Below are 12,250 nucleotides of genomic sequence, written 5' to 3'. Positions count from 1 at the left end.
TACAGTCATATGCACAATACCAATTTTGGTGTATATCGAACGAGCGAAATGGCCGCGTGTCCACGATGAGTATGGCATGTATATCATGCCATACATGACATGCAAGTCATGGTTTTCATGTTACCACCTGTCACTTATGTTCGTCATACATTCGCGTCACGCAATACCAATTTTGGTGTATATCAAGCTAGCGAAACGGCCGCGATCGGACAATGAGCGTGGCATGTAAATCATGCCGTAAATGATATGCATAGCGAAATTTTCACGTTACCACCTATAAAATATGTTTGTCATACAGTCACGTTGCGCAATACCAATTTTGGTGTATATCAAATGAGCGAAACGGCCGCGAGCGCACCATGAGCGTGCCATGTAAATCATGTCGTACATGACACACATGTCATGATTTTCATGTTACCACCTTTAATTTACGTTCGTCATACAGTCGCGTCGCGCGATACCAATTTCGGTGTATATCACGCCAGCGAAACGGCCGCGAATGCACCATGAGCGTGGCATGTAAATCATGACATACATGACATGCATGTCATAGTTTTCATGTTACCACCTGTTATTCACGTTCGTCATACAGTTACATCGCGCAATACCAATTTTGGTGTAAATCAACCTAGCGAAACGGCCGCGAGTGCGTCATGAGCGTGGCATGTAAATCATGTCGTGCATGACACGCGTGTCATGATTTTCATATTACCACGTGTCAGTTATGTTCGTCATATTGATATGTCTCGTCATACCAGTTTTTGTATATATCCATTCATTTAAACGGCCGGGAGCGCCCCGAGACCATGCCATGTAAATCATGCCGCACATGACATGCGCTTCATGATTTGCACGTTAGGACCTGTCATTAAGTTCGCCATGAACTCTTGTCATGTCATACCAGTTTTGCTATATATGAGATTAAAGGAATGGCCGCAAGAGCCCCAAGGCTATGGCAGGTAAATCATGCTGTTCATGACATGCATGTCATGATTTTCATGTTACGACCTGTCATTTATGTTCGTAATACGGTCATGTTATTCCATACCAATTTCGGTATTCATCCGATTAACAAAACGGCCAGGAGAGCATTAAGTCGTAGGCGGCTAGATAGATAGATAGATAGATAGATAGATAGATAGATAGATAGATAGATAGATAGATAGATAGATAGATAGATAGATAGATAGATAGATACGCTCAATGTCGCAGAAGTTCGCTAAGAAATGCTTCGCATTTAAAACAATGAACGTCACGTGTGTTGCTCGCATCAATCCTAGGTACAAGTAATTGCACGCGACTGACCGAGATCTGTAGCACGGGATAGTCTGGTCTGAGACTGCCGAGTGAGCGCGAAAGGGCGGCCGCTCTCCGCAGCACGGAATCACGATGTAACTCGGCGCGCGCATGCGCGCGCGCGCAAGTGACGCGTTTGACGAGAAAAGTTTCACCCTTGGCGCTTGCCGCAAGAGAGCGCGACGAGTAAATGGTCCGCAAAGGAGAAAGTCGCTGCTCCGAAGGAGGAACTGAGCCCGTTGCTCCATTCTCGCTCCCTTTTTTTTTAGAGTGTAGTTCCACGTTGAAGAACCACAGGTGATCGAAATTTCCGAAGCCCCCCCCCCCCCCCTCCCCCTATGGAGTCTTTCATAATCATATCGGAGTTTTGCGACGTAAAACCCCAACAATTATTATTATAATAATAATTATTATTCCCACACTTCTAACACCTAACGAATATTTTTTGGAACCCAGATCATACTCAATGAAAGCCTAACATCCCACTGCGATTTCATCTTTATGGTCATCTTTAAGTGTGCTTTAATTGTTCCCCCGATAGTCCAGATAAGACGTGGCTCAAAGAGCCAGAAATTGCGCCATAGTGAGTACAAAGTCACTTATCTAAGCGCCATCAAGCCATCCAGAAGTGCCTTTATATCGTATACCTTCGGCTCGGTGATGTTTATGGTTTTTCGGCCTCACGATGCAGATTGGTAGGGATAGAAATTTCATCCCGACACATATCAGTATTTTATTCAGTCAAGCCGTGTACTTATACTACGTTACTATTTATTTTTTGTGCGTGCGTGTGTGCCTGCTCTTGGCTTTCGGTGTAAGTGATTACGACAGTGGAAAGGATTAACTTAAAGATATGTTTTGGTCTAACTTAGAATACAGCAATAGGCGTGTGCTATACATGAAAATTTAATAACTGTTGGGGTTTAACGTCCTAAAATCCGATATGGTTATGAGAGACGCCGTAGTGGGGGGCTCCAGAAATTTCGACCATCTGGTGTTCTTTAACGTGTGCCTAAATCTAAGCACACAGGCCTGTAGCATTGCGCCTCCACCGAAATGCGGCCGCCGCGGCCGGGATTCGATCCCACGACCTTCGGGTCAGCAGTCAAGAGCCATAATCGCTAGATCATACGGTGGATTACATGTGACAATGTACTTTGTGGTTTTTATTTTCATTATTTCTTGTTGTAACGTAAACACTATGCTATTTTGACGTATTTCATTCGAGTCAGGAACGTCTGTTTAGCTGCTGTTTGTTTTGATAGGGAAAAAGTAAGCATAGAGGCTGAATGCACCAGGATTCAAGAAACAAAAATTCTGCGTCATTCAAAGTGCAACAAGAGATTGAAAGGCACATCCGGCTCTTGGATTTTACGTATTTTCAGAAAGACATGTCGGCCAGGCGCTTTCCTGCCTACCATGTTATTGACGGCCTGAAATACGCAAAGACGTACTTGCCCGAGAACGTGCGCGCCATCCGCAGCTACATGCCGGAAGACGATGACCTTGTATTGGTGTCCTACCTCAAGTGCGGCAACAACTGGCTGGAACAAATCATCGAACTGATTCTTCACAGGTACATTTAAGTGTTTGCACCTATATGTGAAACAGCGGATGAAAAACGAACAGGCATTGGGCAGTTAACGTTCGAAACCTTTTATCTACTTTACGCTAAGTCAAGCTTGCCTCAGTCGCTAAATTTCAAACGAAAAACAATTCTAGCACAACCGACCTCACGAATATTATCGGTCGCAATGAATCCACAAAATACTCACAGGATCGCTTATCCATTCGCCTACGACGACTCGAATGCGAAAGCCATCTTCTTTTTCCGCTCAGCCGATGTATTGATCCTGCCCCGTCACCCTCGGGAAACTTTCTGTACCTAACGTGGTTTTGCACTGCCTTCAAGATTGGAGGCACGTCACGTGATTTTGCTGTGCCTCTGTGATCGGCCCCTTTGACCAAGCTACGATGTCATGTGACGATGTCATCCTGTGACGTCATGATGACGTCAAAAGGACGTCATCGTGACGTCATGTGGTGATGTCATTACACGATGATTTTTGGTATGCCTCGTGTTGTCCTCGACGCCGCGGGACACCGACGACAACGCCGGCGGTCAATTTTCACGTTTGATTAGGCATCTAAGGCTCTCGCCTTAATGAGGAAGCTACATGCTGTATGGTAAATACATTGCTTCGGTGCATCGAGGCATACGTTCCTTGGGCATCGCCTAAGCGTAGCGTATGCTGCCTAAATCTGTTCTAACAGCCCGTGCCATTTGTCGATGTGCAGTTAACCATGCTCTGCACGAACTCTGGCGAGTTCATTTAGATTACAGTGAAGCGAGTTATCAAGTCATAGACGCTCTGACAATCGACAAAATCGAAAGTAAAGGCTCTTGCACGAAACAGCACTGACCCTGAAATAGCGGTGACGTGGGTGCGGAAGGGGAGTGTGACGACAGACTGTAGCAGCGTAGCTTATTACTTGCGGCTGCGGCTGTGCTGGCTAAGGAACACCCAGTTACTGCTGGATTGCCTGGCGTAAAAACAAATGACGCCACTTGAGGCTGCGAAAAAGATGACAATTTTCGCGGCTCCTCCCGCATGATGGCTAGCATGGTTTCGCGCAGGTCGTCGGAGCATGGTGTCCGAACAGCTACGCTGTCTGGAATCGAGCGACGATTGTATCACCGGGTGCGCATTCTCAGCGTCTTCTCAACCATCATTCCGGAGTGCTTCATTAAGATGTGCTTTTTTCGTACGTAAAGCCACAAATTTCAAACAATCAGTTTCTTCCCAAGCCCCTCTTATATTAGGGTAAGGCGGGGCAAAACGCGACAAAAATGAGAAAATAGTGAATATCTTTTTTTTATCCCACTCGTTACCATAAAACGTCAACACAGGTACTTTCTTTTGGGTGCAAGGTATGTGGTACATAAATATGGCCATGCTGCGACGGTTCAAAGTATTATTTAAAAAAGAAACAAAAAATGCACCACATGTCTCATTTTGCCCCAACCTGCGGGACAAAACGAGACGCTGCCTGAGGCAAAACGAGACAGTGTGAAAAAATTTTATCCTTACAGTTCTTCCAGAAGAAGCACTTGAAATTCACTCCGTGGGTAGCCACGCAGTCTTCATGCGCCCAGTCTTTGCACTCCACGCATAGACGTCAGACTCTGCCCAGGCGGCGCTGCGAAAAACACCGCCACCAGCGCCCTCATCGTAGCCCTGGCAATAACTGGGTAGTGCAAAGAGAGCCGCCCGCAAGCGAATGTGCATAGGCCGCAATATAACCCTCCTCTTTCGTTGGTGTCGAGGCGCGGTTTCCTGAAAATCAAGGACCTGGAAAGCTTCTTCCGCCAATCCACGCTTCAGAAACAAAGGAAGTAGCTGATCAAAGCGAACTGCGAGTACAATGCAAAATAAGTTTTAGTTATTGCCGCGCGCTGCAACTCGCAAGTACAAGCGAGCATCACACGACACCGAGTTCGAGGCAAGCCCTCCGACATCCGTTCTCTAGAGCCTAGATGCGTTAAAATCGGGTATATGCGTATGCCACAGCGATAAAGTACCTACATACACGATCAATTTACTTAGCTATGCATCTTACGATCAGTGGTACAAAACTCGGTTCATCAGGGGCGAATGGCTCCGGCGATTTTCGCCTTTTCAGTTGCATTCTCCCTTAATTCATCTCTCGCTTCCTGTGCATTGGAGTGTTTTATTACGCATCCTCAAATGGTCTCTTGATGGTCGTTTTCCGTTTGTATGTACTGCAAATGGGGATACGTGCGTGTCCACTTTCGCGGGGTACAACCAAAGGCAAAACCGTGGCCTCCGAGATAGCTACGGCAACCGCGGAGGACACGGGCGAAACAAACCTGAAAGGGGTCACGACCAACATTCTGCGATTTACTTGTATGACGCACGTGGTGTTAGCTAGTTAGAACCAGAACTCTGAGCCTTCAAAACGTACGTCCGCGATGCTGTGTTGTGACGACCAACTCGTCGCGGTGTGCGTATCACGCGTCTCCAGTCTGCCTCTAGCTGCTCACTTCGTGTTACACGACAAGCACCGCGGTCAGAGCCTCTGCTGAGCTTCATAGTCAAGGTTACCACGGTTTTGCATCAGGGCTACGCAAAACAAGAGCAGAGCCACACATTCATGCCACCGGCTGTGGAGAACGCGGGTACTTCGCTTACCCAGGCCCGTATCCAGCGCTCTCGCCTTTCTTCTTCGTACGACAACTATGGAAATCGGTAAAACTGAACGTTGTTATTCAGTCTTTTACGTCCGTGGTAACTCACAACGCAACAGTGCGTCTTTTGCGGAGTTTCTTCGTAGCGTGCGGAGGGCTTTCGTCTGCTGCTGTTTTCGCCGTCGTCCAGGCGAGTGATCCAGAAAGCACTTCACGACGGCTCGGTGGCGCGTCCGACTAGCGGAGAGCAATTCACAGCTCTCGTTCTGAGTGCTAAATGCGCAAACACACGCGATATTAAGCTCAATCGTTGTTTCGCACTCGCTAGTTGCACCTGGTCCCATAGCAAACTGTGCGAGAGAGTCGGTCTATGCACTACTCAATACTTCTCCGACAGGTGGCGCCACACATCTTGGAAACTCCAGAGTCTGACGTCTATTGAATCCACACAGAACCCGGCGCTGTGCTGCTCCGAAACTCCAGTGCTTTTTAAATGCGAAGCATTTCTTAGCGAACTTCTGCGACTTTGAGCGTATCTATCTATCTATCTATCTATCTATCTATCTATCTATCTATCTATCTATCTATCTATCTATCTATCTATCTATCTATCTATCTACCTATCTATCTATCTATCTATCTATCTATCTATCTATCTATCTATCTATCTATCTATCTATCTATCTATCTATCTAGCCGCCTACGACTTTGTGCTCTCCTGGCCGTTTCGTTAATCGGATGTATACCAAAATTGGTGTGTCATAACATGGCCTTATTACGAACATAAATGACAGGTCATATCATGAAAATCATGACACGCATGTCATGAACAGCATGATTTACATTCCACGGCCTTTGGGCTCCCTGGCCGTTCCGTTAATCGGATGTATACCAAAACTGGTGTGTCATAACATGGCCTTATCACGAACATAAATGACAGGTCATATCATGAAAATCATGACACGCATGTCATGAACAGCATGATTTACATTCCACGGCCTTTGGGCTCTTGCGGCCGTTCCGTTAATTTCATATATACCAAAATTGGCCCGGCGTGGCAAAAGTTCATGACGAACATAATGACAGGTCCTAACATGCAAATCATGACGCGCATGTCATGTGCAGCATGATTTACATGACATGGTCTCGGGGCGCTCGCGGCCGTTTAAATGAAGGGATGCATACGAAAACTGGTATGACGAGACATTTCTGTATGACGAACATAACTGACACGTGGTAACATGAAAATCATGATATGCATGTCATATATGACATGATTTACATGCCACGCTCATGGCGCACTCGCGGCCGTTTCGCTAGATTGATATACACCAAAATTGATACTGTGCGATGTGACTTTATGAAGAACATGAATAACAGGTGGTAGCATGAAAACCATGACATCCATTACATGTATGTCATGATTTACATGCCACGCTCATGGTGCCTTCGCGTCCGTTTCGCTTGCGTGATATACACCAAAATTGGTGTTACGCGACACGACTGTATGACGAACGTAAGTGAGACGTGGTAGCATGAAAATCATGACATGCAAGTCATGTACGATCTGATTTACATGCCACGCTCATGATACGCTAGCGGCAGTTTCAGTAGATTGATATACACCAAAATTGGTATTGCGCGATGTGACTGTATGAAGAACATGAATGACAGTTGGTAAGATGAAAACCATGACATGCATGTCATGCATGTCATGATTTAATTGCCACGCTCATGATGCATTCGCGGCCGCTTCGCTAGCTCGATGTACACAAAGATTGGTATTGCGTAAAGCGACTGTATGACGAAGGTAAGTGAGACGTGGTAACATGAAAATCATGACATGCATGACATTCACGACATGATTTACATGTCATGCTCATGACGCACTCGTGCCGTTTCGCTTGCTTGACATACACCAAAATTGGTATTGCGCGACGCGACTGCATGACGAACGTAAATGAGAGTTGGTAACATGGAAATCATGACATGCAGGTTATGTGTCATGATTTACATGCCGCGCTCATTGTGCATTCCCGGCCGTTTCGCTAGCTCGGTATACAGCAAAATTGGTATTGCGCGACGCCACTGTATGACGAACGTAAATGAAAGGTGGTACCATGATAATCATGACATGCATGAAATGTACGACATGATTTACATGCCATGCTCATGGCGCACTCGTGGCCGTTTCGCTAGATTGATATGCACCAAAATTGGTATTGCGCGATGTGACTGTATGAAGAACATGAATAACAGGTGGTAACATGAAAACTATGACATGCATGCCATGTATGTCATGACTTACATGCCACACTCATGGTGCATTCGCGGCCGTTTCGGTAGCTTGATATACACCAAAACTGGTATTGCGCGATGTGATTGTATGATGAACATTAGTGACAGGTGGTAACATGACAAACCATAATATTCATGTCATGTATGGCATGATTTACATGCTCTACTCATGGTGCACTCGCGGCCATTTCGCTCCTTTGATATACACCAAAATTGGTATTGCGCGATGTGACTGTATGACGAACATAAATGAGAGGTCTTAACATGCGAATCATGTTATGCATGTCATGTACGGTATGATTTACATGCCACTGTCATGGTGCGCTTCCGGCCGTTTTGTTAACGTGATATATACCAAAATTGGTATGGCATGACACGAGTGCGTGATGAACATAAACTACAGGTCATGCATTTATATACCAGAATATGCGTTTCATTGGCATGGTGTACACTAGATTGTGCATGCATGCGTGCATGGCAAACATGCGATATATGGTGGACTAGATGCCATGGCATGAATGATTTCATTTGGCTCAAAGACAAACAAGGCGATGTATGCAGCTCTTTGCTGGCTGCTTCGCATTACATCGATTCCCACAGTGCGTGGGATCTGCCGAATCTTTTTTCATGTAGTTTCCCTCCCAGTAAACTCCAGATGATATTCTCTTGAACGTCGACAACATCCTTAACAAAAAAAATATCATATATAATGAGCGTAAATAAATGGTTCACTTAATAAGACACTCTCTAAGGCATTTCAATGCATTTTCGTCGCGTTTTGCCCCTCTCAAATGCCCGAATTCAAAAACATTTCCCCTTTGGCTCACTGCACCAAATGAACTAAACTTTTGGTAGCATGTAGCTAGTAGTATATAAAGTAACAACATAAATACTTACATTGTTGTACTGATGCCGCAGTAGCTTCATGCACGGATCCGAAAACTTGGCCGAGCAGAATTTCGCCCTTTTTTTGGCGCGTAACGAACATACTGACATCAGCCGCGCGATTTTTCCCGCGCGAACGCTGTGAGCAATCATCAACTTTTACACATAAAATGTCGAAAGCTACCGGCACCTATCGCTGAAATAGAGAAACAAAGAAAAGGTACTTTTTGTATTAGCTATAGAGGGCGGCAAAGTCAAAATGTCGCGTTTTGCCCCACGTCTCATTTTGCCCCGTCTTACCCTATATGACGGAGAAAGAAGTATTTCCCTATATCACGCTTACTTAAACATAGGTAGTAGGCAAAACACCTCAGGCATACTTTTCAAGCAACCTATCTTGGACATTTGCCAAGACTGCTTAACCCATGTTAGCGGCCATTGATCACAGCGCTGTTTGGGCAGACAAATTTTTTAATTGGCTCGCTACGTTCCAGTGCACATTTATGATAATAACAATTGTTGGGATTTTACGGTTAGTTCGACGCTATTAATGTTTCCCATCCTGCGTTCCACCTGCGATAACATGACGTCTGAACATTTGGACATGGTTGCGATTTAGAAGTGAGAGATTCACTAAGTATTCTTCTATCCACAAGGAATAACCAGCGTCTCATTCTTTTTTTTTTCTCTATCTGCTATTGTACCTAGGGGAGAAAGCGCGGAAAACTACGCTGAATTTCACCGATGGTGCCCATACCCGGAGATGACAGGCATGCGCTACTTGAACGAGATGCACCCGCCACGCTTCTTCAAAACGCACTTCCAGTACCAACAGCAGCTCAAGAACCCAAAGGCCAAGTTCATCTACCTGACCCGCAATCCGCTGGATGTCTGCGTCTCGTTCTACTACTACGTGCGGAACCGTTCAGTATATGAATTCGACGATGGCACCTTCGACGACTTCGTCCACGCTTTCGTCGCCGCAGAAGTGGAGCGTGGAGACTACTGCGACCACCTTCTGTCCTGGTACGCGCATCGGCACGAAGAAAACGTCTTCTTTCTCACGTTCGAACAGCTGAAGAACGACTTCAGAAACACCGTCTTGTCCCTGGCGGGCTTCATGGGAGAGAAGTACAGACGCATGCTGGTGGAAGACGAGGACGTGTACCGGAATGTTGTTGAGAAGAGCAGCGTGCCGTACATGTCCAAGGTGTGCTACGTCGATCAGTCTATCATAGAAAAGTTGACAGAGAAGGATCAACCTTTCATAGATGCGGCTCATCGCTTCACGTTGTCCTCTCCTGGCATGCTGAAAGGAGCGACCATCGTACGAAAGGGCGCAGTGGGAGACTGGAAGTCGCACTTCACGCAGCGACACCTAGACTTGGTACGCGAGTGGATTGAGAAGAGAAACGCCGGCGCTGTGATTCGTGATCTTTGGGCAGACATGGACCTCGGGGGAATTGTCTGAAAGCCGAGAGTATATGGATGGATGGATGAACAACTTTATTTTAGTCCTATGAAATTGTGCTAATGAAAAAAAGAATGCACTCCACACAACGTTTATTGCTAAGGCAATAAAACATATTTGAACTAACGCGTACATGATCAAAGTGCGTAGACCGTGTAATGAAGTTTGGATTCAAATACACATCAATTTGCGATTGATGTGCCACTGTGGCTGACAGGTGGCGCCGCTTGTCGTCAAGGGGCCAACCGCGTCAACTTCCCGGATCACTGCAGTTACATGTGTCGCGCTTTTTGAAAGTGCGTAACTGTGCGAAATTTGTGAATTCACACTGATAATTGTACTTTATTCACCTGTCTGACTGGCTTTATGGTGCCCCTTGTGTTGAGCGCTCATTGTTGTGCTTTCATCACGAACACACTCTTCAAATCTATATTAGTATAATGAAGGAAAGAGAAGTAGGCTATATTGAACACTGTAGCATGGCTATCAGCGCTTCTGTTTTTTGCACACAGTTTCATGATTCTCTGACGAATTTGATTTTGTTGTATGAGCTAATGTAAAATTCTAGCGATCCTCCCAACGAAAATTACAAACGCGTACAGCAAAAAATATGTGAAGAATCCTCTATATACAAGAAACTCGGGAATCAATACGTTCATACAAAATCCCGCTACCACGGCAGCGCAGAAGTATACTTTAAAAACACCGGCTTTACGCCACACATATAATTAACATATACACACACAGTGTATTATGCTTTACGGGGAAATCTATATCGCAATAAAAAATGTGTCAACTGGAAGCATCGCGGAGCCGTTATCGCGGCGAGACATCTCGCACGGAATGCCACGTGTTGTGTGGCGCAACATGTCGAGCAAAACTGTCAATTCTTTGTTAGCCGAGCTGATAACTCGCCGTCTTCGAGATAACGCTGGCACGTAGCACTCTACTTCCTTCGTACTGAGGTGAAACAATAATATCAAGGCGGTCATTGTTTTTTTTTTTCATTCCTTTTTACTTATCACCGCGTCACTGCATACGTCAGGGCGGTAATTTTGAATTCGTGGTGGTACTTTCCCCGTGGTAGTTTTGAATTCACCACGTGGAAACCACGTGGTGAATAAGACACGTGGTTTCGTTAAAGCGAACTGTTCCTGTCCAGAGTACTTGCTTATGATGGCATGAGCTCTCTCTTACATCCGGTACAAAAACACATTTTTTTCTTTAGGCTAAAGGCAAGCAACGCCTTTACTTAATATCTGATCACCAGCTGGAAACTGCTTGGTTATTTGGTTGACAAATCGGCATACGTGTTATAAAACTTTAAGAATATTACCACTGTTTCGCATATAGTAGAGATATGTCGTTATTTTTGCACATCCCACAGAAAACTCTAAAGAGTGCTGCATCACCACAATGAAAAAGAGAACGCAAATGTTCGTAACTTCATTGCTTACCAGCTCCAAAAGTAGTTCTATTGAATAACATCGAGGTTAGCATATATATTTTAATATTATTTTCTTGTAAGTTTCACCAGCCAAGCCATATATTGTCGCCGCGAGTTATTGTTACACGAAGTTGTGTCATTCCATTTGTTCTACCTATGAAAGAACATTTAGGATGTGTTGAAACATCAACCCGTACATGTGCCTACTGAGGCGAACCTTGGCACTCCCCAGGCATAGCCGGGCATCTATCACAATGTCATCTATCAAGATGCCCGGGCATCTATCACAACTGCTTCTACCTTTCAAGGCTACTCCTGTCTCTTCCATTCCAAAACTGGAATCATGGTGACCAGTTGCCAGCAATCTCTTTAATATCTCTCATCTTGGTCGTCGTGTTCATGCATGTGCGACCGTAATAGTAGTATCAGCAATAATAATATTAACCCTAAAAAAATACTTGCGCCTGCATCTGCTTTGACTACAGAACAAACAAGTGGTAAATGACGCTTTCCCCGATTTCCTAGCGTTATTGGCAAAAGACTATTTTTCTCTGCAATATTTGACAATACAAAGAAAGATATGGAGGCTGCGCAAGCGCTCTACGTCTGTGACCCTTATCTTAACGGAGAGTAGATGCGAGAA

General features: G+C 45.2%; 1 protein-coding gene across 1 annotated transcript; it reads left to right on the top strand.

Annotated features, from left to right (window-relative positions):
* The first annotated feature begins 2,687 nt into the window (after window positions 1–2,687).
* LOC119386385 (sulfotransferase ssu-1) lies at window positions 2,688–10,350 on the top strand. Its single transcript, XM_037653700.2, has 2 exons — window positions 2,688–2,872; window positions 9,398–10,350. The coding sequence occupies exons 1-2, from the start codon at window positions 2,688–2,690 to the stop codon at window positions 10,158–10,160; spliced, it is 948 nt and encodes a 315-aa protein (XP_037509628.1). The 3' UTR covers window positions 10,161–10,350.
* The last annotated feature ends 1,900 nt before the right edge of the window (window positions 10,351–12,250 follow it).

Source organism: Rhipicephalus sanguineus, chromosome 3 (assembly GCF_013339695.2).
Source record: "Rhipicephalus sanguineus isolate Rsan-2018 chromosome 3, BIME_Rsan_1.4, whole genome shotgun sequence".
NCBI classification, from domain to species: Eukaryota; Metazoa; Arthropoda; class Arachnida; order Ixodida; family Ixodidae; genus Rhipicephalus; species Rhipicephalus sanguineus.
Note: the sequence above shows the minus strand (reverse complement) of the source record. Positions and strands in the feature narration are given on the sequence as shown.

Bases quoted from the DNA above. Each gene is read 5' to 3' on its own strand.
- LOC119386385 (XM_037653700.2), top strand. From the start codon at position 2,688: ATGTCGGCCAGGCGCTTTCCTGCCTACCATGTTATTGACGGCCTGAAA. The intron at 2,873-9,397 runs GTACATTTAAGT...TATTGTACCTAG, and splicing joins ATCGAACTGATTCTTCACAG to GGGAGAAAGCGCGGAAAACT.